Raw genomic sequence first — 27,840 nt, forward strand, 5'->3', positions numbered from 1 at the left:
TACAGGGAGACCCAAAAGCATGACCAAGAAACGGCGAAATGGGCATACGCGCCGCCGCTCGTTCTCGGAGAGCGATGTGCAAGCGCGAGTGAAGAAAGCCAAGCACAACAAAGAGGACATCTCTGTGTCCACGTCGGCGGCCGCGGTGGCCCATTTCCACGCGCTGCAGAGCTGTTCTTCCAGTGCCGCTCTCGCCGACGTGTTCGAGTGGCTGGGAGACGCCGTCATTGGCGAGTTGGTGGGCCGCTGTCTGTTGTCTCAGTTCCACCAAGCGCCATTGAGTGCGCGAGTATTCCGCAACTTAAGATTGGCAGTGGTGACGAACCGCAACCTAGCGCAGGTGTACGGTGCCATGGGGTACGCTGTTGTTCAGCGTCGAAACCTCCAGGAAGATGCAAGCTGGAAGAAGATTAAGTTGAAGCAACGTGCAGATGTGGTTGAAGCGGTAGTGGGTGAGTTGGTGCTTAAGTTGCACCAACGCAAGGACGACGCGGACGGCTATCGAGCTCACCTGGACACGGTATTGGCCTCGATGCTGCATTGTCACTTTACAGAGAGAAGTCAAGCAGCCAAGGAGAAAGGGGAGACGGTGATGGCAGCCAAAGGACCGCTAAGTGTGGCGTTCAACCCGTTCGCGTGTTTGCCCGAGGAACAACTGGACGAGACTACAGGGGAGCTGATCGTCACTAAAGGGGTCGACATATTCGAGGCGGATGAGGAAGAGAAGGATGAATATGAATACGAAGCAGTGGGGAGTAAGGATAGTACTACTCCACATCATTATTTTGCTGTAGGAAATGATACGATTAAGGAAGATACTATACGAGTGGCTATGAAGCAGCTGGATCGAGAGCACATTCTACGAACGTCGAGGGAGATTTTTGAAGTCTTCAAGGTGTACGGAATGGCAGTACTGTCCGAGAGATTAAGTTTATCACTAGCGTTACCACACGTGTCGCTACGTCTCAACAAACAGTCGGAGATGGTGACGCCAGCGAGACTCACGAGACAGAGACAACGTGTTCTTTCGGTAGCGAATCTGGCGAAATGTGCCGTTTCTCTGGGCATCGCGGAGCTAATTCAGGGAAATGAGCACGAAGCTGCTCGACTGCAAGAAGAATATGGACTAGCGAACACTCTTCGTGCCTTCGTGGGCTTCCACAGTGCCGTCGCGACCACTTCGACGCCCTCAAATCGCCCCAGTAATGTGCTGGTTAACGTCATCTGCACAATGCTTTACGACGTTGCATTCTCAGGTGACAATGACTTCAATGCTTCGATTAAACCCTGTAAAATCCCCGAGAGAGAGCCGCTAGTGGCGATGATGCAGTCAGTGGGAGAAGCCCGTGTGTTTATGAACAGCAAGGCGTGTGACGAACTCCACGCACCAGGAGAGAGACCAGTTTCCGACGCAGCTCTAGAGCGAAGGCGTCAACCGTCTCTGCTACTGCGCCAATGCATCGACTCGACTCGACTTGAAACCCTCTTTGAGACGCTCAACAAGGAGCAAGAAGCGCAACGACAGCGAAGCGAAGCTGCTCCTTCACTTCGAAAGAGGAGACCCAAGAAGAAGAAAACCGTTGATGGGTTTGCTGCAACCGCTGGCTGTGTCACTCGCAATCTAGAGCGCTTCCTCCATCGCCGGTTCCTCTTCTGCCTCGAAGAGATTGTGGTGCTCTTTGCTCAGCGTAAAACGGAGGCTTGTCGAGCTCAGATCGCCGTGTTCGAACACGATGTTGAGCCATGTGCCGAGCTGCCTCACTTCCGGAAGTGGGAGGTCTCGACGAGTACACTTACACTGGCGATGCGTGACAGCTTCTTCCGGATGCTACTGCATGATGTTTGCCAGTTCCACGCCGTCATTTCGACTAGTAGGAACGCGAGGGATGGAACGCGGATCACGCAGCTTCGCTTGCCGCTTCATTACACGTGGTCGAACATTGACACACGCATCACGACGGAGCAACAGGCTCGCAGTTAAGTTGCGTCTCCGGCTGGGTGCTTGGATTCGCTGGAGTTACTGGGATCACCTTGTGGACTTAATCCGCGGCGTTGAGCAGCCGTCGCTAGCATGCAAACGGTGTTTTCTACCGAGTGTGAAGCAGGCCGAGAAAGAGGCGATAAGGTCGTCTGGCCTCCATGATCTTGGTGTCCTGGCATCCTGAGACCCCTTTCTCGCGTGACTTTTGGAGGGATTCAATGGCTTGGTCTCGACCAACGTGGAAGTGGTTTAGTGTCGTTGGTTTTTTGTCGAACGGAGTGAGCGGTAGAACAAACACAAAAAGGAGAGTTGCTTGGTGGAGATTGTTGATGCTCTTGCCGTTCTTGTGAAATTTTGATCCGTCGACCACTTGGAAGAAACACGAAGGACGTCAAGTCCTGCTAAACTGAAGGCGAAGGACAATCTGAACTTCAAAGCTTGAAGACCCAAGACGCTCAGGCTCCAGCGGGACGTGATATTGGTAGCATTAGTACCGTCGCAGACTAAGGGGAGACTACTCTTGCAAATAAAAATGAGTGAAGAGTTGAATACTGGGATGCACGGAAATAGTATCATTTTAATACCAGATAAATAGAGTAAATCACGTGGGTGCACTGACAGACTACCCGCCCTTGCATCGTCTTTCGAGTTGACATCAACTCATCCTCTTGTAAAAAAGACTCCTCGTTGGTACTTGTAAGAACCACGTGCGCAGCATCGTTTCCAGCAAAAGTGAATGCTTAGGCATCTCTTGGAAACTCACGAGCTGGTTTCGCAGTGTTGGGTTTTAATCCAGGTGGATCCAAAAGCCCCCGACTTGCAATCATCATGAGTTTCTTGTCTGTCATCGCTTGTGACAATTTTGGCGTGAAGAGATCACCGGCTTTCCTTTTCTCCTCGTCCCTACGATATTCCAAGTCGCCAATGACAGCCACCATGGGATCCCAAGCAGGTTTCAGCAGGCTTCTTAATCTACAAGCCACGCCCTCAGTCAAGAATGTAAATGTCTTCTTGCTCACTGATTGGAAACATAGCGTAAAGCCAAAGTCCGACGATGCAGCAGCAGCCTCTTTCGTGTCTGATCCCGTGCAATCGCCATCCCCAGCTGCGTAAACGAAGCGCTGGTTCTGGTTACGATCTTGCATGTTCATGGAGATTCGGATTACGTCCCTGATAAGCTTCTCACTCAAAGAGTTCCCACGACCCTGCTCTGTTTGGCTCTTTTCAGAGCTCTCACCGCTTCCAAATACAAACGAAGGCGACAGTCTTTCCAATCCAAACTTTGATAAATCACAATCGGGTTTCACTTTCACCAACATTAACGATATTTTTTCCGGATCCGTCCCAACTCCATCGTTTGATACTTTACGAAAGATCGGAATGAGAAGATCAGCTCCAGATCTCTTGTTGCGAGGGAAAATCCCCGCGGCCCGACGGCCCAGTAGAAACCATAACGTGTTTTCGTCTGGCTCCACTCGGAGCTGTACGAAATGAGTGAATCCCATTTGCCAGCCATCCCAACCTGTCAGCCAGCTGTGAAATGAGTCCACCACATCCGCGTTTGCAGGTAGCATTCCCGGAATCCGCACTCCCATCTGTGTCGCTCCCAGCATCTCCAAGAAAGAGGAAACAGGAAGAAACTGGCCCCTGAATTTCCAGGAAGTGGTACTCAGCACACACCTGTCCATCGCGAGGAGCAGCACGATACAAGCGACTACCTCCTCAACACCACCGATATCAAGGGATTCGTTAAGCACTAACGTCTCGAATTGAGGCAAAATGAACTCCTCTAGAGCGTTTCGGAGTCCATACCACACCTTCATTGCGCCTAGAGTTAGTATCGGGTCCGACGCGTAGCTGCATACCAAGCCTTCTGTCTCGTAGCTTACATACGCCAGAACTGCCATATAATTACCGACGGCTTGAGATGCCAACGGCGACGTCGAACGCGGACGCACACCTAGTCTACAAAGCATGGACGCGACACCAAACATGGTATCTTTCCGGTAGTTCCGAGGCCGCGGGGGGAGTCCCAGCAACAGTTTATTCGCTGCCAGTCCGACTGCTTCGTCCCGCGTGCACGGAATGATTCCATACCTCTCGACTAGCTCCGTAGCGGTGCTCTGCCACAATGGACGACCCATTTTCAATAGCGATTCCCAAGCAGCGTCTTCTTTTCCCGTCACATTTTTCTTGTATTGGACGATATCGGATCTCATGCTTTTATTAGAAATCACATCAGCTTGATACATTTCATTTTTGTCTTCGCAATCTTTTTGCCAAAGTGCATCCATCGTGTGAGTGAGAACAAAAGGCGGAAACGAAATCAACCCCTGGCCTGTCGAGTATTGAGATAACGATACCGGTGGTGCGACGTCCAAGATCGTTGGGCTTGTATCTACCAGCACCGCGACAACGCCACTATTTTTGGGCATACACATGTTTGCTTTGGCGAGAGCCCGTAGCAACATTCGGAGATGACTCACTTCATCCTCACTAAGCAGACTCCTCGCTTCGTCAATCACCAAGACCACTATCCTTCCACTCGAATTCTCCGTCAATTTAATTTTATCTTCGGACATATCTTGCAGTTTTGTCAGCACCCTGCGGGGTCGGTAAACAATTTAATCCACTCGGTCTGAACCGTATTCCAGTACTTTATGGCGTATTTACATGTATATATTACCTTCAATTGATCCGCGATACTCGCCGGAGTTGACATATCATTGAACATCCACTCTCGAAGCTCCTTCGTCGCCTTCGGATACCCCGTCGACGTGAGCGGGCGGTCGCACGTGTAAATTACTTTCATCTTGGCATCGTCCCCGCTCGCCTTTCGTGCGAGTTCAAACAACATTCGGCTCTTACCGAAGCCGGAGCTCTGAACCACCGCCACAGACGGGGCAACGAACGTGTTCGGCAGCTCACAGTACATTGTCCAGCACGTCCACACGTACTCGTTAAACTCGGTGCTGGCATCACCAATGTACGGACTTTCTGTGAACCGACCTGAAGCCTTATTTGATCTTCTGTCCAGGTAAAAGGTTGAGTTTTGTCTTTTGACCCAAAGCGTTCTACAAACGCCTTCGCTGTCGTTGCAGCAACAGTGGCCACGACTCCGCAGGGCGCGTTGTATCCTAACCGAGTCGCTATTGATATAATTACTTGGAGTCGGGGGCTGACCTCGTGGAGCTTGCGTGGGTCGTTAAATTGCTCAAAGTCTCTTGTGTGCATGACATCTTTCTCGGTCAGTTCTTCGCCGGTTGCGTCCACTATTGCGAGAAACTCCTCGTTCTGCTTCAAGAGAGTGAAAATGTGGTCGTTGACGAATGCAGCCAACTCCGTGAGGCTCAACCGGCTTGACTCGCTCTGCTTTAGGAGTCAGTCATTAAGGAACAGATATTCTAGAGCGCTAAATCAAGGCGTACCTGCATTGCAATGTTGAAAAATGGGCTTTCGACCCCCCTCCCCCTTTCCATCAATCTTGTCAGTGACTACCATGGAGCAACAGGCTCGCAGTTTAGTTCCGTCTCCGCTTTGATGCTTGGATTCTTTGGGTTGCTTGGGAGCATACGCATGTGATGCTTTGCCGGTGTCTGGTTGCGTTTTGGGGCTTCCGAGACGAATCCTTGTGGACTGGAATCGCGAAGCTGAGCAGCCTTTGCTAGCATGCTAACGGCGTTTTCTACCGTCTGGGAATCTGGTCGAGAAAGAGGCGACAAGATCGTCTGCGAAGTCGGTACTCGCTTGCCCAAAGCTCGACACACTCGAGCCTCCATAACGTTATCTTGAGCAGCCGATGTCCTGGCGTGTCGGATGCTTGATGCCCCTTTCTCGTGGTATACACGTTCGCGTTGCCTTTGTAGGAAATCGGCGCCTTTGTCTCGACCAACGTGGAAGTCCAGAGGGCGGTTGAGAGCTGCAGCGACGCCGCGTGATCGCTTCTGCTTGCTCCATTGCGAATCATTCTCGTACGACAGCGTAGTTGGCGCAGATTCGGATCGATTGAGGCAGGTATCACTGTGTTGATTAGCGTGGGGATGTGAGGTAACACTGCTAATTACCGGAGCTTGGTCGATGTGTGGGAGTGTTTCCAGTGACATGGTTGTGTCTTCTGGATCGAGTGCTTTAGTGTCCTCGCTTATACGAACGGAGAGAGGTTGTTCGGTTAGAGCGAAGACGGAAGGAAGTGTATTCGGCGAGGATTCCTGCTGTTCCCGACGTTCAGGTGAAGCTTCGCTCTGTCGATCACTCGGAAGAAACAGGCAGGACACGTCGTCCAGATCTTGCCACCATGCCTTTCTCTCGGTTCGCTTTCGAAAGAACGCTTGACCTGGTCTCGTTCGCTGTAGATGACGATTAAGAGCGACCGGTTGGTGCGATGGAGGCGTTGCACTGGGCAATCGAAGGGGGCGATCGACCTCGTCACTTGTGACTTCATGTGGAGCCCTCTCCACAACGCGTGGTATAACTACACGATCGGTAGATTCGTTGGATTCCCCAACGTCAAGCGCCGATAGACTTTTAAACCCCACGATGAGGTCACAGAAGTCGTCTTTCACTTGAACACTTCCTCGAGCACAGCTATCCACGACAATATGCTGTTAGATTTGTTAACAGAGGGATACAGCCGAGGACTTACAGTCGACATAGAGACTCCATCGCTCTGTCTAGCTCTTCATGTCGCCGTTGCCACGTTCGATCCAGTCGCTTCAAGGCGAATATGGCGTCGTCCAAGTCGAGAATTCGGCACATTTCGAAGATAAATTCTGGCTGTTGATACTTTGCAAGAACGCGGAAAATTAAGCTGGTACGCGCGCATTTTGCGAACCCCATGACGTATCGGAGGAAGTCAAGAAGCTTCGATACTTCAGGGAATAACGCAAGTACGGCGACTGTATCACTCAGGGGCATAGCGTCGCCCAGTGCTTCTCGGATCACATCTTTTAAGAGCAATAAATTGTCGTCGAGAGAGAACAAACACACGGTCTTTGCCACTTGGTTCAGCAACTCCGTGGACTGTTCCAGACGCTGTTCTACGTCGCAATGCTCAGCCATTAGACGCAGAAAGAACCACAGCGGTTCGCTTGCTAGTAAGCGGAGGAGAGACGTGTGATACCTGGCATCCACCAGGCCAATCACGCGACAGAAGGAAGCGCTCACGGGCTCACAGGACGAGCTACAAATCGCCGTACAGAAAGCCCCCACAGAGTTCTTTGGCATCTTCACAAGCCTAGCGAGAAGCCGCGTGCGTGCCTGGACATTAAGCTGCAGGAAGAGCGCTACAAGACTCACTCGAATGTGGATTTGAAGCGGGCTTAGCAGCAGAATCAGCAGCCGTAAAGCCTCGTTGTCTTGGAGATTGGACGCTACTTCTGCCAGGTTTTCGACGTTGCTAACGCCTTCCAACGCTCGAAGCTGCTCGATGAAAGCCGAGCGAATCTCCCACGACATTCGATGGAATATCGCAATCAAGAGGTGCATAAGTTCCGGTGGCACTCGCGTGGAATAGCCGATGATACGGAGCAGAACCCCCTTCTCCGGACGATCCGTTAGCATCTCAAAGAAGAGATCTCGAATATGAACTGGCAGACCAGCAGCGAAGATGACGAGTTCTCGACTAGAAGCCTGGTTCATCATGTCCACGGCCACAGTGATGAAAACCTGTAGCTGCTCTGCACTAACGTACTGGGACCCCATCAACTTGGCGAACATTTTGTACTCGACTTTGGCGAGCATCAACAACAGCTGGAAGAAGGCATCGAGTGCTTCTAATGGCCACGCAGACATTTTGGCTAATAATCGACAGTTCGCACCACTCGGCATACTCAGCATAAGACGCGTTAGCGCGACTTGTTCCGGCATCCGTTGGGTACGCAGGAAGTAAAGCAGACTATCGTATTTGTCGAATGGGATCGTGCGTAGCAGGCGAAGAACTTTATGACGAGCGAGGTCGCATTCGCAGAGATACAGCAGAACTTTGGCGTGGATTCCGATGGACGAAGAGTGCCCTTCGAGCTGAGCTTCGTGATGGCTTTGGATATCTCGACAAAGTATCGTCTTGTCTTTCTTATGGAGAGCTCCGAGCATTTGAAGAACAGTCGTGACTTTGTCTTCACACGTGGCTTGCAGGTGAAGTAGCGTGTCGTAAAGTGGCTGTGCCTCCTCTCCTGGCATCTCTTCGACTAGCGGGACTAACACTTCTCGCCAACCGAGTGGGATAGCGAGGAATAAACGTAGAAAAGGCTGCAGACACGGCAGCTCTACAGTCTCTAGACCCCGACCCAGTACCGCCAAGTCTTCTGCTGAGTGAACAGCGATAGTGTACAGTATTTGATGAATCATTTCAGTAGGCAAAGACGACAGTTTTTGGATAACTAGATCTGGAGATTTCAGACCAGCGTAAAGGAAGAATTTCATCAGAAAATTGTTTCCTGTTGTAAGAGCTGGAATCGCGAATGCGTCCTCGGGATCTTCTTCGTAGCTCGACGTATCTGCGTTTAAAGGAGAGCTCGACGCTGTAATCATGAGATCGAGAAATCGGAGTTGGCTTGGAGGAGAAAAAGTCAGAAAACGCAGTAGAAAATCAGCTTTCTTCCGGCCAAAAGCGAACAAAGTTGTCACGAACACTTCGATGGCGTTAATCTCGGCGGGAGCGAGAGCGTCCAGCATCTTCAACAAGTCGTTTTTCGGGAAGTAGGGCAGACCACGTTTGACTACCAAGTGAATCATCTTCTCGCTGTTGAATTTAGTGAACAGAGTGATGAGAATGATGGTCGGAAACTCTTCGAGAAGAAAGGAGAGCTCACAACGCACAGCGACGTCCAGATCCAGTAGTTTGGCTGCCGAGATGCCGGTGGTTTCGTAGAATCGACCCAGTTTCTTCAGTGTACTCGTTGTGGTGGGTAGAAAGCCGCTGGTATTTGAAGCTGCGAGTAGTCTGTGGATAGCGTCGATAAGAGAAAGTCTCTTCATAGAGTCCAGTGGTCGTAGTAGTCCAAGCCACGTGAGCATGCAGTGCTCTTTGATCGCCCTACTCACAAAGTTTACGGCGCTCTCATAGCCTGGTCTGCACGCCATGTCACCTTCGACTTTGACTGCTGCGTGCTCTAGTTCGTCTAGCCAGCTGATCCACTCACGAAGTTCCGGTAGGTCGTCAGCGAAGAGATCTAGAAATTCTTTCTGGACTTTGAAGGGCAACGTCTTGGCCACGACGCAGTACGTGATGGCTCTTGATAGCCCAAGAGTCTGGTAGATTTTCGTGAGGAGATGGCGGTCTCTGCTGTCTGCGAACGAGGCGTAGAAGTGTAGGAGCTGTCTTGTCACTGCACCGTCAGCAGCAGATTCAGAACTGTCGAGATGTCTGCTACGTAGGGGGCGCTGACGATCGTGTGCTGCTATATAGTGATGCATGCGAGTAAGATCTTGTAGATAGTATTCCACGTCGTCGGTGGGGTCGAATTGGTACGAGAACCACGAAGCCACGTTGGAAAGAGCAGGAGTGGGTTGCATGGCGCTCAGGGTGTCTGCTAGCTGCGCTTGCTGGGGTTGTCGGAAGCGACTGCTTACCATGAGGCGAAGCTCATCTGCTATCGACGATTTTTCGAGACCCAGTAGCGATAAGATTCGCTCCGGGGGCGATGGGGCTGTGTCATGATCATTGAGCGCCATCAAATGGATAATAAAGTGGCTTATTAGTTGGCGTTTCTGCTGACCCGACTAGCAACTTGAAATAGCACAGATTGTTACGTTTCTCAAAACTCACAGTTGCTTTGGCTCCAAGTCAATTCATTTTTCAAAGATAGCCTTTTTATCAGGTAGAAACCCTCTGCTCCATTCTGAGTAGAGTTTCTTGTCTGTCATCGCTTTTGACATTTCCCCTTCCTCGACATTTACAGTTTCGTCAAGCTTAAAAAAACGGTATGTACAGTGTTTTTTTTCCACGGTCTGATAATATATTGGCCGGAATTTTTGCCCCCTTTTGTAAATAAGCATTTTGCAATCTCATCGGCTTCGCATTTTCTCTTGTTAAAGCAACCAATTACATGTAGAGCGTCGTCTGGGAAATCATTCATGAAAGTGGCATTCGATATTGTTACGATCCAGCACTAGCAGTAGACAGAGCTGTAGACTGTTGTCATTTCGAGACTGAGTCCCTACTTATTTAGGGCTGGCTGCTGCCACGCAGCCATCCACTCATCCTACTTCAACATCTTTCTGTTAGTCTGCATCTGACCAACGCCACGCCTCTCTTGTATGAGGCTGCCTCCTGCGGAATGCAGCCGTAGACAGTCCTTGACTCAAAGGCAGATCATACCGTAAAATACGGCCGGATTGAGACAACATTATTTGCTCGAATCATTAGTTGAAAAGATAACCTTATGAGGTTTTATCACAGGACGCGCGCGCATTATTTACAGTTTCGCGCGCGCCACCCACACGATTAGCAATGCGCAAGCCCAAGAACAAGAATCGCAGCATGTATCAGGTATCATATAGTGTTTATCTCCAACTTCTGCTACAAGTGCTAACTCAGTATTTTGGTGGTAAGTTGGCCTTCTATTTTGCTAATCTTTTTCCTATAGAAGCCTGATATGTATTGGGACGATCAATCAATGTGATTGTCTTTCCGATCTGTTCTGCAGTAGTCGCTCGCTGCCAGACTGCCACTCTATCCAGGAAGTCTGGCCACCTTTCCAAGTTGATGTCTGCTGGTTTGTTGTACTTCTTGGTTTCTTGTCTCTGTGCAAGGAATCTTGCAACTGCGAGCGATCTCCTTGTTGGTTTTATCATCTGTACTGCGAAAAAGCTGTATTGTGGCTTGTCTGAAGTATCTCGCTTCAGAACTGTTTTCTGTTGGCTGGTTCGTGTTCGTGTTGTGCTGATTGCTTCAATTTGGAGTAATACCTGCGTCGTTGATTCCTGGTTCTTGATGATTTTGCTTCCTGTTTGGATTATCCTGTCGTTGTATTCTGCTGGTGGTATTTGCACTGGAAAGGCTATGCTGCTTGCTGCCTGCAGCTGCCATTCCTGTTTATTCTCCAGCTTATACAGCAGCCATCCACTTGACGCTTTGGTTTTCATCGTGTGGTACTGTAATTGCCATACTGCGATGATTGTCTGGTTTTCTGTCTCCCATGTCTGGTTCATCATTGCTTGACAGATTTCCAAACAGTAGCCAGCCACTCTTGTTTTTTTCTTGTGATGTCCATGCACTCACTACTGCTTTCACTTGGAAGGTTCCTGCTGTCCGGACTATCTGTACTACTTCACTGGACGTGGTGTGTAAAGTTTCGAAGATGTACTTATTCCGAAGTCTCCATAAAATCGTGGGTGTTACCGTGGTCCAAATCCTCCATAGTGTCTTCATTGCTGCTTCATGGTTTGAATACATTGTTGTGCTTTCGTGAGAATTTGCGCTGTAATGGCTGGCGCTTGTCGAGCAGCTACCTGTGGTATTTGTGCTGTTCGTTCGTTCGGTGTTGTTGTCTTCGCTAACCAACTTTCCATCCACGATTTCCACGCTAGCTGAGCCCTCTCACATTCCCAGATGATGTGTTTCGCTGTTTCTTGTTGCTCCATGCATTGTGGCTCCGGGCATTGGCGATTGCTAGGCCATCCCTCGTGAAACAGGTTAAGTGCTCCAATTGCCAGTCGGTATATGGTCCGATTTTGGTAATCTGAGAATATTCCATTGTTCCACATCCGAGTTGTAGTTTGGGTCATTGCGTGTTATTTCTAAGCTGACCTCTTTTGGCGGCCTTGAATTGTCTTCAGCATTGCTGCTAAGTTATGCTTGAGGTTGTTCTTGATTCTCTTCGATCTCTGTTTTCGTATTGCTTCTTGCAGGTGGCTCGCTTTCGTAGCTGCAGGTGCTTTCCATGGGAATTTTGCTATGCTGGGGCTGGCCTTGAACGCTATACCTTCTCGATTCTCCCACGCTGCCCAGTTTGCTGCGTCCGCTGTTTTCCCATATTCTTTTGAAACCGACGTGATCTGCCAGTCCCATCCATTGGATGCTCTTGTAAGTGTCATGCCTGTGTCCCTCCCTCGCTGTATCCCTTCTTGCTCTTACTATTAATACGGCTTTGTCTACATTATCTATCTCCCATTTTAATTTTTCTTCTAGCTTTGGGGCCGTGAATGGTTCTAACTCTTTTTTTGTGGGTTTCCAGCATCGTTTGGGCAGACCAAGTAATAAGCTTCGGCTCCATCTGAGTATTTGCTTGTGTTGACAAAGCTTGTAGATCTGCGCTTGAAGTGGTGGTTTGATAACTGTACCGTATTCTCCTGCTGGTGTCAATCCTAGTTTCTGCTTGACCTCAATATTTGGAGCAGTGGTTGACACAACATGACACAATAATTCTGGGAGGAGATTTGAACTGAAAACCTAGCCGGGATCGCATCACCAGGCAAATTCCCAGCACAGCAGCATGTGAAAGCCTACCTTTAAAGCACCTCATGGATAAATATGATATGACGGACGGAGTGGAGCTACACCATGATTTAGAAGAGGAAGATGAGAAGATTGAAGCACTACGCTACTTCACACGGTGGAGCAAGAACGGAGCCAGTAGGTTAGATCGATTTTACGTCAAAGGAGACGCATTTCAAGCCACACAAGCAGTGAAAGTCATGGACGCAGCACATGAATCAGATAACCAGGAATTACGACTGGAATTAGCAGCAGGAAAAGCAATAAGACACAGGACAACCAGGAGATTCTACGACCCTATTCGGAGTGGAAGACCACAAAGAATCAAAGCAATGGTTGCAGAAGGCCTCCTGCCCCTCCTTGAGGTGTTTGATGTATCGGAGCAACCAATAACACAGTGAGACACTTTAGTAACCGAGATCCAACAACTCCTTCAGCAAGTCAGAAAAACGGACCAAAGACCATCGGAGCATTACTACAAGAAATTAAAGGCGGAAACAAGAGTACCCAGAACGACAAGAGGAGAAATATTAGCCGACAACAGCAGACAAGCCAGAAAAGGAGCAGCACGCTTATTTGGAGCACGACGAAAAGGAGGAGATGACGAAACGAGACGCTTCTTTAAGAGGAACAGCGAATGGCAAAGAGACCAGTCAATCACGGACATTCAAGCCTCCGCTGGCCACTTCTACAGCGATGACCACCCATTGCGGAAAGGATGGCCTCAGAGTGGAGCCATATATTTGGGGAATCACATGCAGACAGCAACCAAGGCAGCCCTATGATGATGGAGCAGTTCATGAACATACCACCACAACAACGACTAACGCCGACAGAAGAAGCAGATCGGATGACCCCAATCACGGAAACAGAAACGAAACTCGCCATTGACCACCTCAACCGACACAAAACGAGAGGAACGACTGGACTCAACCATGAATTTTATAAGGACTTTGCAGAAATGATGATACCATCTCTAACAAAATTATTCAATAGCATTCTTCAAGGAGCAGGAGTACCGCCTTGAACAATTGTGGTTGCTCTTCTTTTTTGGCTGGGAAATACACGTTGATTATCAACCATTCGTCCATTTCAACTGCCATGATCCTTTCTGTCCATGACGCTTGGTTCCATGGTTTCACTCTATCACTGATTGTTGGTGATACCAATATCCCCATCCCACTAAATGGAGTTTGTGATAGTTGCCAGTGCCTCAGCGGGTTTTTCGTTTTCTCCACTTACCATGCCCGTTTCCACTGCTTTCTAATTTCCTCTTTTTCTTCGGTGGTGTGAGGGTTAGTTTCTTGAACCAATATCATATCCGGTATTGGGTTTCCTCGTCTTCTCCTCCATCCATTTAACCACCTTCGCCTGGATGCTTTCGCGAATCCTCTTAAATTCTGTGTTGCTATTGTAAATTTTGCTTGGCGTCTATCGATGTTTATCTGCTCACGGATTCTTGTATCTTCAAATAATGCTGCTATGTTGTGAAGGTCCGAGTAGTAGTCTCCTCTCGGAAATTCTCTAAACTTTGATTTATTGTCCTTCATTCAAATTCGTTTCTGCTCCCTCCTTTCTTAGCCCTCGACGTGACTTGGCTAAGTATGGTTTCACCAGTACCTTGTTGTCTCTTTCTGTTCAAGAGCTGCTTGGAGCTCCGGTGAGCTCCCCATTGCTTCCAATAATATTTCCACGTACTCCAAAATCGAGGACGGCTCTTGCGACTGCTGTCCCGCCACAATCATGAGTCCTTCGTAGTAGACTTGAGCCGTTAGAACCATCTTCACCAGCTTTTCTTTTTTATTTGCCCTACAGAGTTTCAACAACTCCATCCCTTCAAAATGGTTTTTCTTCAGTGGTGTCCACAGCTCGTTGGGGTATAAGTTTGTGTTATCTGGGTTTGTTTGATGTTGTAGTCTGAGAGCCTCAATCCATTTTTGTATCCATGTACGTCGTTCTGGGTCGGGAATGTCTTGTTCAATTTGATCCAAACAATGCAGGAAAACCGTTAGGCGTGCCGTTTTAGTCCATTCTTCCAGTACTGCATCTGTCAGTTCCGCTAAGATGTATCCTGGGGCTTGGAGCCGCTGCAGGCTATTTAGCAGTGCTATGGAGTCTGCATGTACTACCCTTTTCCACGTCGCGATTGGAGTTGGTAGTCTCGGGAACGGGCTTTGGCCTTGCCACTGCCTTTCAAGTTGGTTCCACTCTGTTTTGATCAGCTTCATGTGAAGTCCTTGCTGCTGTTCGAGTTGTTGAAATCTGCCTGTAGCCGCATCTTGCTGGCTCTTCGGTGGTTCCTGTTCAGGTTCCGTTGTGTCTTCCATAATCGTGTCTTGTGACAGCCACTTCGATCCTTCCTCTACCTGACTGGAATTTTGCGATTCTGTGTATGTAGATGTGCTCCCAATTGCTTGTAGCTCGGCTTGCCATTGGTGCAGGGTGGTGTCCGCTACTTCGTACACCTTATCCACTCTTTTACCTTGGTTTCATCCCCCCAGTCCAGCTCTCGCAGCTCCCTCCTTGTTCCGGGCGATAGCTCTTCCAGTCCTGCTGTCGGGAATGCTTCTAGTTCCAATTTCCGATATCCTCCGAAGCTGTCAATTGCCTCTTTTTCTGTGGTTGGCTTTCTCTTGATATGCTGATCGGTCGTGCATGTAGTCTTTGTTTCGGTATCTGTACCTGAGTTGCCACTAGTTGTGATTCCGCTTGAAAGTTCGTGGCTGTACTCTGTGTCATCCACTTCTATTGGGGTTGGTTCATCGTCTATCATCTCCTGGTTTTGCTTCTGTTCGTGTGGTGCAATTTGAAGCCAGCTCTAATGTAAAGCTTGGTATAATATGATGATCGGTCCTTGGTTACTCTCATTAATTTGGCTGAGTTTCTGTTGAGTACTTTCGATCCATCCTGCCGCTGCTCCTGTGTTGATTTTTTTTTATTTGACCGTTCGAAACGTTTCTCCCTCCACTGCTCGTTCTGCCGGATAAAAAATCTGATAACACGTTTTTTTCAGGCCTCCCGGTGACACCACTACGTAAATCGTTCGATTCAGAATTTTTGCTAGCATTCTTAGGGTCATCTCCGATCCCCAGTATCTGTGGTCCACGTAATCTGCTTGTTTAGAGAAAGTTTGACCAAGAGCTTTTAGGTATACTTTGAGTGCTTTGCCTGATTAAAGTGGTGTAAGTTTTCCGTTGTCGTCATCAAGTGTCGTCAAAATAGCCTCCCTGATGTCAGGCGGGAATTCCTGCTCAAAGAAATGATTTGCCGCTGCTACCATCCCTTTTTTCAGCTTGGTGGTCAGGATTTCAATCGCTTTATTGTTTTCCATTGTGTCAAAAGTCTGTTGTAATAGGGCCATTGCTACTGCGTAGTATTGACAATTTTCAGTTGCTGGTGTTGCTATTTCCTTGAGCCCTGTCCGCTGTAGCACTTGTTTCCCGGTCCATCCTTCCGTTTCCTGTGGCTGAACATGTAAACAATCTGCATCGTGCTTGAAATCTGTGCTCTTTGCTTTCGCCTTGATTTGTTTGGCTACCAACCTCTGTATCTTCTCCATTGATTGAGATTTCTCTCGTAGTCTGTCCTTCACTTCTTCTGTAATCGCTTTTCCTTTTCCTTCTTGTATTTCTGTTCCTGTTTTTTTGTCTTTGTTTCTGTTTTTTTTTGCTGTAGATTCTGTTTTTGCTTCTCCGTTTTGCTGAGCTTGTGTTCTCCCTTCCTGTAGTTGGCTTCTCTGGTGTCGGCTCGTCTTTCCTTTTCCTACCATATTCCATTCGTCTCTGGTTGTTTTGCTTGTGCTCCTGGCCAAAAGTTTTGGCCGGGGGCCAAAGTTTTGTTGGAAGGTTTCACACCGCTCTTGGGGTTTTCTCCTCTCGCCCAAAAATATATTCTCCAGATTTCTCTCGCCTGGTTGGGAAATGTATATTTTTCGGGGGGTTTTTTCTCTCTGTTTTTCCCCCGAAAAAACCCCATATATTTTTTATATATCCCCCCCAAAAAATTAAGGCGAATTCGTTCTAATAAGCCCTAGACGCGGCTAATAAGCATATGCTCTCCATCCCTCGAGTGTACTCCGTACCATGTGCTTGTCTCCACAGGAAAATCAAGGTGATGCTCTGTTCTTGCTGACATGATGCACCAATATTTTTGTTCCTAATCAGTTGATGACCCTTTTTCTTCCAGGAACTGCGGACAATGCGGACTCCTGAAGTGAATATCCCACGTGTCTGTCTGAAGTGTTTTGTTGTCATCACTTGGCTCTTGCCATGTAATGTTAATCCCGGAAATTTTTTGTTTGATGTAGGCATCGAAGGCAGCTTCATCCAGGAGCCTCGAAATGTTCATGAGGCGCACATGATATCTGTCTTAAGGTTGTTCATTTCTGATGCCATCCAATCCTATTTGTCTGACCCACAGTTGAGTTGCTCGTTGTGTGTTGTCTTGTGGCAGTGGTTCCTCTTCTTGATGCGCGTCCTTGAGTGGAAATTGGCGATTTCTAAAGCTAAGGGTTTTATATTCCTTGCTCCATTCTACTGCCATCTCTCTAGTCCAGCAGATGATGTGAGCTGTGTGGTGCCCTTGGTCATAGCAAATTTGCTTAGCTTCTTGCAGCATCTGTCCTACCTTCTTAGGGTCATTTGCGCTATTCTTGATGCCCATGAAGAACTCATTTGTGAGTCGTTTTCGCGATCGAAAGCCGGATACACCTTAAATTGTGGTGACAGCATGAACATTAGGTCCCCTTTCACCTGAGCCCTAATCGTGTTCTGAATCATCCTGAGTGCCTCGTTCGTGCATACTCTCTTTAGAAAATCAGGGAATTTCGCCATGCAGAGTATCGTGCCTTCAAGGATGCCTTTCACATACCTTTTATTCTGCTTCGGTTGGCTGTCTCAGTGCGTCTTGAAACCCATAGCGATCTTCGCATAATTTCTTAAGTTGCTCGATCTCGTTAGGTTGATAACTTGATCGAAGGAACCTGAATGTGGAAAACTTCGCTCTACCGTTCATTTCGTCATCTTCCGTGTTCTTCTCTGAGGGTAGCACGAGCTTTTCGAGCCACGGGTTTTCTCTGAGGGTAGCACGAGCTTTTCGAGCCACGGGTTTGTTGTCGCTTTTGGTTTTACCCTAGCCGCTTGTTCCGTGAACTCCAGTGTTTCCTTCAGACTCTTCCTTGATTTATAGATTATCCGCGTTAGATCCAACATCCGTGCTCTCCATTTGCGTGCATTTGCTGTTTCCTCTTGGATATCCGTCAGAAACAGTTGCAACATTCGCCGTGTTTCTTCCTCCTCCAGCTCAGGGTAGTGATTGCGGTTCGGTGCTAGTGGTTCCGCCGGTCGTGCTAGAAACACGTCCGCGAACATGTCTTGTATAAACGCTACTACGCTCTCGACACTTGGGCTTGGTCCAGTGTCATTCCTTTGATTTCTCCTCGCACGTATTCGTACATGTCTGTAAACGATAATGGTTCTGCTGTGGCTTCATCAAACCGTGGTGGTTCGGAGGTGTCCGACATAGCTTCCACTTCTGCTTCCTGTTCTTTGTTTTCTGTGTGTTTCTTGGCTGTTAGTGTCGCTCTAGCTTCAGTCTCTGCCTCTTCTCCATCGCTTGGAGTCGTGACATCAATGATCTCTCTGTCCGAGATGGCATTCCTGATGTCCTCCTCCGTTATCGGCCCCTTGGGTCCTCCTCCCGCAGGAGGTTCCTGCTGGCTTTTTATCCGTTCGAGTGCTGCTGGAAGATCGCTGTGCTCCGAATAGAGGTCAGTTTAGTTTTCTCCAGTGAAACGTTCGTACTTAGCTGAAATACTCTTTCGTTTGTCTCTTCGTTGTGGATCACTGCCAGTCCCCACGTGTTTTAGTCTTCGGGCGATCGCTTGAGCAGTCGGCCTCTGATTTGGAAGTGTGCTACATGTAGCTCAGTATTGCTACACTACCGGTTGACAATGATGTTAGCTACATGTAAATGGTACCTGTAATACTACTGGTAAATGACATGTACCAGTAATATCGAAAAAAAAAAATGTACGCGACGCCGATGTTAGGAGGAGCGACCATCGGAGGTGCCACGGGATGTCTCGACGTCGTTCTATTCTTCTTTACTCAAGCCGGCAAGTTTGTAATGGTACTTATTTAACTTTCATTCGATAAAAACGTACACACAATGCCCTCGGTAGTAATCCCTAGAACAGGGATGCACAATAAATGGGGAAAATGACAAAATGTGAGTGGATACACTAAAGCTGTGACAAAAAGTTTAAGGTGTGCCAAAACGTGAGCAAAGTGGGGTCGGTATCGCCGGTAGGTGTACCAAGTGAAACCCGCGTCAGTAAGTGAGAAATTCAGGGAACAAACGTCACAATGTGTGTCCAATCGATTGAATGGCTGAAACAAAGTGGGCCGGACTTAAATCCAAATAACCATTGTATACTAATGTTCGCCTTGCGTATGAAGACCCAAATCGTACACTCTTAAGTCCCAAAACAACTTATTACGACTGAGGGATGCAATATGGCGGAGGACATCGACAACATCGCTGATGGATTGAGCAGCGGTGATGAGGAAAACACTATTCAAGTCGGAATGACTTTTGATACTGCTTCACATGCTCGTCATGCTGTTCAAGACTACGCTTTATCTCATGGGAGGTCTGTACAGTACGAGTGTTCCGTGCGTGTCTACACTCAGTACTGCGACCTTTGCAGCATAACATGGCATCATGCAATACCAGTGTCTGGTGAGCCACAAGAATTCACAGCTACAGGTCCGGATCACCTAGCCCAGCTCGTACTTGAGCAGGAAATGGATGAGTTTGCAGTGAGCGATCTGCAGGCCTATTACACGACGTGGCTATGTTTGTAATATATCTCCCTGAGTCGAAATAACTCGCACGGGTTATCTCCCCTGAGTCAGAATAATTAGCGCGAGTTAACCTGACTTTCTCCCTGATTCAGATTAAGTCGCACGAGTTGATCTGAATTATCTGAGTCTGATTCGTTTCGAACGGTTGGTTCCGGTGGCCAATCTCGAATTAGGGGCGCGATGTCCAAGCGCAAGTGCACCCAGCGGACCGAGAGAGAATATAGAGCTGCTGAAAAAAGTGGAAAGCCCATCCAGAATGGACTATAGCAGACGCTTCGCGAGAGCTAAACGTCAAGGAGTCTACCCTGCGGGGATGAAAAAAAACAGTATTGAGATAAACTAGACTGGGGGTTCTGTGATTACCGGTATCGTTCCCCAATTGGGATTGGCTCCCACCGACCAACAACGGGATTTGCTAAATGCCAAGTTGTGACAGTAAGTGAGTCGGTACGAAAGCTGTGTTCCCCATCTTCGTCTGTGATCATTTTACACATTCTGTCACTACTTTCATGTACAGAAGTGCACCCCGTTTTCGCGCCCTTGGACCTTTGATAAACTTCCGGATGTTATAATTCTAAATCCAAATGAAGTAAAGCGTTTTATCTAAAATATGAGTTACTTGCAAATCCTATATATTTCATTCCCGCGAAAACGGAGTGCAGTACTGTATCCACTCACCTGGTGTCATTTTCCCCAATAAATTTGCGGCTCCCGATGACCAGCTGCAAACAAATTTAAGATAATCCCCACCATAAATAGGGATCATAGTTTACCAATAACTCGCCACAATCAAACCAGTAGTAAATAGTACTATGAAGACTGTCAAACCTTTAAAATTGGTTATACGTGTCTATAGCTTCCAACAAGTTGGCATGTTCGTTCGCCATCGTAGCAGCCACCATGTTTGATCTTGCGGAACGGGTTGTTGTATCCACGTTGTCAGGGGGCTGAGTTGCTCCGTCGGCGGGTATAAAGAATCTTGTGAGGAGATCAGTAATATAACTACAATAAACGTTCATGAAAGTAAAGCTTGGAACTGCAAGTATACCATGCTGGCCGTACAATATTATTGTACTCCTTTTTACAACTGACATCCCGCGATAGGAATCTAGGTCCCTGAAATGGGAATAAAAAGCGGTATACTTAGCACGAATGACAAAATAATCATTAGTATTTACTGTACCGGTACGTAGCACGAATGACAAAATAACCATTATTACCGCATTGCCCCTGTCCTAAGCGAACGCCTATGTTCGACGTTTACGGGTAAGATTACTTGCAAATCTCATAATGAGAGCTAAAAAGTAAAAATTATCCGACACTATTCCAGTTGAACGTTCCGTTCGTGAAAGACCTGCCTCCATAAATTCCAAAGTGGTCCGCTGGTGAGAGCTGCTAATAGTATTTCGGTCGAACACCTCAGGCTATTTGTACGCTGTCGCTCTTCCTTTTGCATCTTTATCAACCCCGGTCAGAGTCTGACTCAGACTGCTGTCTATAATTAGCTCGCGAAAAGACCCTTTAATGGGCAGCCATCTGTTATGAATACAGCGCTGTTATTGGCCATAATCGAAGTTCGCTTAGGACAAAACTTCGCTTAGGACAGGGGCAATGCGGTACGTCAAGTAATTCAAAGTGATCAATCTGGGCGGATAAATGTGAGATTTGAAAACTCCCATCAGGTCTTCCAGTTTCCATCTTGTCTTCGAGAGCACACTCTCCTCTACTCGCTAAGTGCAGTCGAGACCAAGCAATGCGCCTAGCAAACGCTCTCGTGGTGTTAATAGTCGTTTATGTTGCAAGCGTCAGAGCCACATTGGCGCCTTCTGACAAGTCCAGACTACTTGGGCAAGCGACCTCCACGAATGTCAGCGATAGACCTCTATCGAGCTGCGACAATAACAATGGCGACAACACCAACACCGAAGAACGAGCTATCAACTTGTCTGATGCCAAACAATGGATCAAAACGATGTTCAAAAACTGGTACCAGACATAAGACGCGAGAAGGCAACTAAGGAGCTGACTAACGATGTCTCCCCAGAAACTGTCGATAAAATGCGTCAAAATGAGCCATTCAAGCGCGAGATGTTTAAGAAATGGAACAAATACAGGATGGAGGACATCAAGCTGAAACTCGGTCAAGAAAGGCTCAACAACGAAGGCGTTGCAAAAATGCTAGTAAACTACGTCCAGGACTATCGAGTTTACAGAAACATTCGAGGCTGGAGAGAGGTAAAGTAAATAACGTGCTGCATCGCCGCCATCGCTTGCCAACCGCCAAGTTTGCGTCCGACGATTGACAGATTACAAAGAGAATAGCTGGAATCTTGACGTCGAAAGTTGGAATCGTCAAATAACACGGATTGCTAACTATGTGGAAGTGTTGTCTGAAAAAGAAACCTACTAAACAAAGAGAATTTTGATGCTGGTGTTGGAAAATGTATACTAAAAAAGTCTTACGAATGGCCACTTGCATAATGCCCAATTCTTGACCACGATGCAGTACGCCCGTGTCGTCTCCAGTCGTCACTACACCATTTTAGGTTCGTTCTTCCCACCGCAGGAGTTCGATACAACCACCCCAGAGCCGACTTGCACATAGGACCGGGCAAATCTCAGTTCAAAACACCCAATGCCTGAGTTCAATACGCACAGGTGTCTCTTTTTTTTTTTTGCCAATTACTGCGAAAGTACCAGCTTTTGTCATTTCGAAACCATTCGAGAACTCAAAGGCATCCATCCATTCATCGCTTCGCCTCGCGCCCCTTTCGTTTTGGCAGAATGGGTAGCACTTACCCTGAAGACGTTCGTGCACGTGTCCTCGGGGCAGCGAAGGAGGGTGAGAACTGGCGATTGGTAGCAGCTCACAACGGCGTTGTAGTGGAGACTGCGCGGGCTTGGGTGGAATGGTCATGGATTCCATGCCGGACGTATTTCCTGTCACGTTTTAAAAAACGTCCTCAGATTTGTAAGAAGGAACAGACACATGCATGTAATGTTCACCGTGAACTTCACGGTCATCTACTTATAGCCGTTTTCGACCAGGTCTAGAGCTATTCACTGATACTCAACGAGCGTAATGCAGAGAATTCCCTCGGAAGTCATAGCGTCGGGAGCTCGCAGTTATTCCTATTTCAGGGACCTATATTCATAACCGCGGGATGTACCATAAAAAGGGATCATAGTTTAATAATAACTCGCCACAATCTAACCAGCAGTAAATAGTACTATGAAGACTGTCAAACCTTTAAAATTGGTCATACGTGTCAATAGCTTCCAACAACTTGGCATGTTCGTTCGCCATCGTCGCAGCCACCAAGTTTAATCTTGCGAACGAGCTGTTGTGTCCACGTTGTCAGGGGCTGGGTTGCTCCGTGGGCGGGTATAAAGAACCTTGTGAGGAGATCAGTGATATACCGGTAACGACCAGAAACGTTCGTGAGAGTAAAGATTGGAGCTGCAACTATTCTATGCTGGCATTCCGATGTCCTGTATTATTGGACTTACTCATAGTTAATCATCCCACAATGCATGTTATTGTAATCCTTTTACAACTGAGGGATGAGAGAAGAAATTTAATTTAAGTTTTATGCTGCTGGTCATCGGGAGCCGCACATTTATTGGTATTGAACGTGCCACGGATTACCACCGAGGGGGTTGTCTGTAGCACTCATGAAGATGATGTTAAATATAAAGTTCGGGTGGAATGCCTACATGTGGTGTAGCACACACCACCGCCACGTCATCGACGTGTGGTACATGGTACCACGCACTCTGATGTAACGGGGTTCGTAACCCCCAGTGTACCCCTAGTTGATATCTGGTGCATGATACCAGGGTCATCAGAGGCCAACCATTGGCTGATGACATAGCTTTACTAAAGGTAGCTTATAGTATTTCTATTTAACTCAAGCTTGGCATACCTATAAATACATTCAGTTTACAATTTACATTAAATTGGTCACTTCGCTCCCTTAGACAAAAGGGGCCTGTGAACTACTGTTCACTGAGAGTTTGTATACTCTCGGAGCCAATTTCCTCTAGCGCAAGGTGCTGTGTGACCTCGTCACACTTGATAGCACTTGTGGACATTCCATGCCAACGCGCGTAGACTACCTGAGCTTCTCTGAAGTTCGTCGCCATGGATAGGAACGACTTATCCCATCTGAACGACTCACATTTCGAGTCGGTTCGGAAGACGGCTGGTATCTTCGGGATGGAGGCCCTACAGAGCCTGGTGGCGTCAGCACCGACCGCAATGCGTTTGACGCCTACGAGCGAGGGCTCATCGCACATGTGCGGGAAAACTTGCAGACGCCGGCGGCGGAAACAAGTCTGCCACACCCGAAGCCAATACGGCTGAAGGTGAAGCCGTATGAAGGGAAAGAAGGTAAGAACCCTCACTCTGTGTTCGAGAGGTAGAGCTCGCGATGGACGCGGCTCTGATCTCGACCGAGCAACTCTGCGTTGCTTTTACGCTCTCAAACCTTAGCGGTTGTACTAAGAGTTGGGCGTACACGCGGCAGGCGACATTGCCTGAATGTTTCACATCCTGGGCTCAGCTGTGCGAACAGCTCTGAGCCGCGTTCCTCCTGGCGAGCTACGAGTACGGACAGCGTTCGCGCTTCCTCGCATGCAAACAAGGGAGGCGTGAGCTGAGCGAGTACGCCCAAGAGATGTGGGAGCACACGGCGTCCCTAGTTGGCAGCCCACTCAGCGAACACATCAAGATGTCTGTGTTCATGGACGGCCTTCGAGTGGGCCCGGCGCGCACTCAGCTATTCCTGGTGCAGTCAAGCACCCTCGAAGAAGCGATTCAAGTGGCTCCTCAAGATGAGTACAACCATAGCCAGGCGCGCACACCGGCTTCAGTATGGCCAGGGAATTCTGTGTTGAATCCCGACCGAGCAAACCCCACCGGACCAGTTCCTATGAAACTGGGGTCCGCCGAGCAGCGCGATATTCGCTGCTTCGGCTGCGGGAAGCTGGTCCACTTCAAGCGTGACTCTGCCGCGGAGAGACACCGCAGGCGGACTTTCCCCAAACCCGTCCTCAAGGGTCGCTGGCAGAAGCCAGGATCCCGGGGACAAGGGGACGTCGGAGACCAGTAGGGGCGAAGCGCCCTACTGGGGAAGGACTGAGGCTTCGTGAGGGGTGCGCGGGTGGCGCGTATTACGAAGAATTAGCCCCTGAGAGGCTTCGCACTCTCGAATCGGCGAAGAGCAGCGGCGGGCTGCTCGTAGTACACGAATGTGTTCGGGAATACGATCACCCCTTTAGAACCTTGATGGAATCTGTGGCGTCGAAGAATTTCGCACGCCGCGAGACGGTTGCTCGTAATAGCAACAAGTAGTCCGATGCTTTGAGAAAAAGCAAGGGCAACGGGACGGTGTCAGTGCGACTGGCCGACGGAAAGGTCGTCACTGTCCCCAACGTCCAAGTGGATCTGGCCGTCAGGTTTGACGACTTTGACAGCCCCGAACAGTGCACTCTTCTCGACATGGATCCATATGATATGATCCTGGACATGCCCTGGCTTGAGAAGCACGAGCCCTGGATCGATTGGCGAGGCAAGGCAATTGGTTCCAGCCGCCCTGCGAAGTCCGACAGAGCATTGGTGAGTCATGTTCCCACCTCGGTCAGGACCCGGGGCCTCACATCACAAGGGTGACAACGGATCTATATGATCGGATACGCATGGCGTATCGGGACGATGTGGTCGCGCCTATCGTCCAGCTCCTTGCAGCAGGAACGAACGAAAGGTCCGACTGGCTTTCGTCGAGACAGCGTATCCAGCTCCACCGTTATGAGTTGAGGGATAACCTCCTCTATTACCGGGTGGAGCCTAGTGAACCTCCACGGGTGGCTGTACCCAGCGACGAGTGCAGCGGGGCTGCCGTAGCTTTAGCGTCAGAGGAAGACGTTCGACTCAAAGAGTCACTAATACTAAGTTCCTTGTCCAAAGGAACTTACAGCCCAAGACCAGGGCTCAAAGTTAACACCTTAACTTTTATGCTTCAAAACCAGAAGTGTTTTATTTACTATTATTGCGGCCAAGCCGCCTAGGGGTAAATGTATCTGTTTAACTATCTAGCATAGTTAAACCTAATCAAATGCATAACGTGTGGCTTTCGGCCAACGTACTGAGAGACCTTGTTAACTCTCCAACTTATGTACTGAGAGTTTGTTAGCTCTCCGGGTACTTCGTACCCCTGTGTGTTCCACACCATGTAACCCCGTTACAACGAGGATCTGAAGCTCGACACCCTCGCGGAGGCGCACGATGCCCCCCCCCCCCCTGCGGCCACTTGGGTCGCCTTCCTGTCGGTCTCTCAGGCCTTCTCGTTGACCCACATGTACAAGTGGGTCACCCGGTACGTGAAGACATGCCAAACATGTCAGCGGTCTAAACCCGCAGGGCACGCTTCGGCATCTTTACAGAGCCTGTCCGTTCCGGTTGACTGTTGGAAGTCGATGAGTCTTGACTTCATCTTTGGGCTTTCCGCCGACGGACACGGCAACAGCGGGATTTAGGTGCTCGTGTATCGATACCTGCTACCGTCACAGTCGAACAGACTGCGAGGTTGTTCGTCGATATCGTGTTCCGCTATCTCGGCCTCCCGGAGACGATTGTCTCGGACCGAGACCCGCCATTCACGGCCGCATTTTGGGAAACGCTGTTTCCTTTAGTCGGAACACGTCTGCAGATGTCCACTGCGTACCATCTACAGACCGACGGCCAGACGAAGCGCGTCAATCGAGTGCTCGAGGCCACTCTGCGCAGTGTGTGTGTGTGCGGAAGCATCCCGTACGTGGTCGACGGGCTTCCAGTTGTTGAGTTTGCGTTCTACAACGCGGTGCACACTTCCCAATTTGCCAGCGACTGCTCAGGACTCCGGACTTGAGCTAGCAGCGAGCAGTCGACTTGTGTGTGAACCGAGCGTCTTCCACTTGCCTGAGGTATACGAGGAGCTGCAGCGCATCGGAAAAGATCTCCAGCTTCTCTTCCGTGCCAAGACGGTGTCTGTAATAAGTGTGGCTGTCTTGTGGCTTGTGTGAGAGCATGGATACCACATTTTCTTAAAGCTTGTTTATTTTGAAAGCAGACAGAGTCGAGGGGCGCCCGGAAGTGCGTTGAAACCCCCGGCTCCATACACAAACCAAGTCAAATTACGACTGATAAGAAATCGGCGGAAAGAACACGGCCTAGTGGAGAGCACACAGGTGCGAGGAAGCTGATGAAGACGAGCAAGGACCAAGAGCAGGAGGTGAGGGTCCAACAAACGGAGCTCAAGCAGGATGCGGAAGGACACGACCGCAACTGGCAGGGAGGCCCGCCCAAGGTAGACGACGGAGGATGGCAGACAGCAAGCAGAAAAAACAAGGCAGGGAAGACTACAGAGCGATCCGGAGACCGGAGAACCTCACAGGAAGACCCGCACCGCAAGGCGGGAGGACGCAGCTTTTCTCCGATTCGACGGCAAGGGAAAGAAGGCACTCAGGCTAAGTTCAGTGGGCGCAAAGCTGGAGAAGCAGATCAAGGCGATGGCACCAGAGTTTACGCTCAGCTCATAATGTATCTTCTAAACACAGCCCCAAGCACCTACGTGCTGCACACGGTGCCGAGACTACGAGAACTGGCAACGGAGAGGAGGTTCCGGGCATATCTCAGGAAGATGCAGAAACATTATGCTAATGAGGAGGAGAAGGCGCTCATGAGGGAGACATGGGACGACACGTCTTCGCAGGAAGAGCAAGAGAAATATAGAGGTGTGACTTGCAAGTGGGACTGTGCCAATGAGGAACACCGACAACGTCTATCAACGCTCTTGGAAACCTGGATACTCAAAGACAGGATGACGCAGGCTGAGTTGGAAACGCGGCTACGGTACTTCACACTACAGAACATTCCACTTGAGCCAGTCGGATCGGTTGAACAAGATGAAACCCTTTAATCATACAAAGAAGCTGTCACTAATAACGAAGTGGGTACACCCACCTCAAATTCAACGAACGACGGGAATACCAGCGCTTGTATCAACTCTGCATGCAGACCGCAGAAAAGGTCACCAGACTTCGAATGAGAACTGCAGAAGAGGACAAAGCCTTATACATGATCATCAAGGGACAGCTGGAAGTGCCAGTACCTCCACGCTTTCTCATACAGTCGATGGATGCAAGAGAATTGGCGGCTTTCACAGACATATTTATGGCCATCGAATACCCGCTCTACGCGCATTTGCTTCCAGGCCATCGCTTCGGACCAAACATGACCAAGCAAGCCATCTTGCAGCACGTGAATATGGGAGCAGAGGCAGCCCCTCCACAGAAGCAGGAGATTGCGGAATTCAAAGCAGCAATCTCCAGAATTGAAGTCGATACAGACGCGAGAGTGTTGAAAGTCACTTTCAAAGGGAAGCGTTCAGCACAGAAATGGGTGGGATGGCGTGTCCCACTGGCGATGAAGATGATTAAGCTTGTTGACTATGAACATCAACGGCAACAAGCGCAGATCACGCATGCGGTGGTGCAGCTAGACCTCTCCAGCTTCAAAA

General features: G+C 48.9%; 7 protein-coding genes across 7 annotated transcripts; 3 read left to right on the plus strand and 4 right to left on the minus strand.

Annotated features, from left to right (window-relative positions):
• Positions 1 to 19: 19 nt before the first annotated feature.
• PITG_06546 (uncharacterized protein) lies at positions 20 to 2,098 on the plus strand (the record flags this gene model as incomplete). Its single annotated transcript, XM_002998593.1, has 1 exon — positions 20 to 2,098. The coding sequence occupies one exon, from the start codon at positions 20 to 22 to the stop codon at positions 1,979 to 1,981; it is 1,962 nt and encodes a 653-aa protein (XP_002998639.1).
• A 444-nt stretch (positions 2,099 to 2,542) lies between these two features.
• Positions 2,543 to 5,215, minus strand: PITG_06547 (uncharacterized protein; the record flags this gene model as incomplete). Its single annotated transcript, XM_002998594.1, has 4 exons — positions 2,543 to 3,247; positions 3,662 to 4,104; positions 4,668 to 4,997; positions 5,165 to 5,215. The coding sequence occupies 4 exons, from the start codon at positions 5,213 to 5,215 to the stop codon at positions 2,722 to 2,724; spliced, it is 1,350 nt and encodes a 449-aa protein (XP_002998640.1).
• A 260-nt stretch (positions 5,216 to 5,475) lies between these two features.
• On the minus strand, positions 5,476 to 9,652 carry PITG_06548 (uncharacterized protein; the record flags this gene model as incomplete). Its single annotated transcript, XM_002998595.1, has 4 exons — positions 5,476 to 6,050; positions 6,204 to 6,402; positions 6,487 to 6,550; positions 6,624 to 9,652. 4 exons carry the CDS (start codon positions 9,650 to 9,652, stop codon positions 5,476 to 5,478), a joined length of 3,867 nt encoding a protein of 1,288 aa, XP_002998641.1.
• An 896-nt stretch (positions 9,653 to 10,548) lies between these two features.
• PITG_06549 (uncharacterized protein) lies at positions 10,549 to 11,134 on the minus strand (the record flags this gene model as incomplete). Its single annotated transcript, XM_002998596.1, has 2 exons — positions 10,549 to 10,560; positions 10,889 to 11,134. 2 exons carry the CDS (start codon positions 11,132 to 11,134, stop codon positions 10,549 to 10,551), a joined length of 258 nt encoding a protein of 85 aa, XP_002998642.1.
• A 1,323-nt stretch (positions 11,135 to 12,457) lies between these two features.
• Positions 12,458 to 13,201, plus strand: PITG_06550 (uncharacterized protein; the record flags this gene model as incomplete). The annotated part of the gene is made up of 2 exons (XM_002998597.1): positions 12,458 to 12,554; positions 12,828 to 13,201. 2 exons carry the CDS (start codon positions 12,458 to 12,460, stop codon positions 13,199 to 13,201), a joined length of 471 nt encoding a protein of 156 aa, XP_002998643.1.
• A 3,370-nt stretch (positions 13,202 to 16,571) lies between these two features.
• On the minus strand, positions 16,572 to 18,478 carry PITG_06551 (uncharacterized protein; the record flags this gene model as incomplete). The annotated part of the gene is made up of 5 exons (XM_002998598.1): positions 16,572 to 16,649; positions 17,043 to 17,125; positions 17,423 to 17,532; positions 17,912 to 18,166; positions 18,450 to 18,478. 5 exons carry the CDS (start codon positions 18,476 to 18,478, stop codon positions 16,572 to 16,574), a joined length of 555 nt encoding a protein of 184 aa, XP_002998644.1.
• Positions 18,479 to 21,035: 2,557 nt separating this feature from the next.
• On the plus strand, positions 21,036 to 21,281 carry PITG_06552 (secreted RxLR effector peptide protein, putative; the record flags this gene model as incomplete). Its single annotated transcript, XM_002998599.2, has 1 exon — positions 21,036 to 21,281. The coding sequence occupies one exon, from the start codon at positions 21,036 to 21,038 to the stop codon at positions 21,279 to 21,281; it is 246 nt and encodes an 81-aa protein (XP_002998645.1).
• Positions 21,282 to 27,840: the final 6,559 nt, after the last annotated feature.

Source organism: Phytophthora infestans, genomic scaffold (assembly GCF_000142945.1).
Source record: "Phytophthora infestans T30-4 supercont1.8 genomic scaffold, whole genome shotgun sequence".
NCBI lineage: Eukaryota > Oomycota > Peronosporomycetes > Peronosporales > Peronosporaceae > Phytophthora > Phytophthora infestans.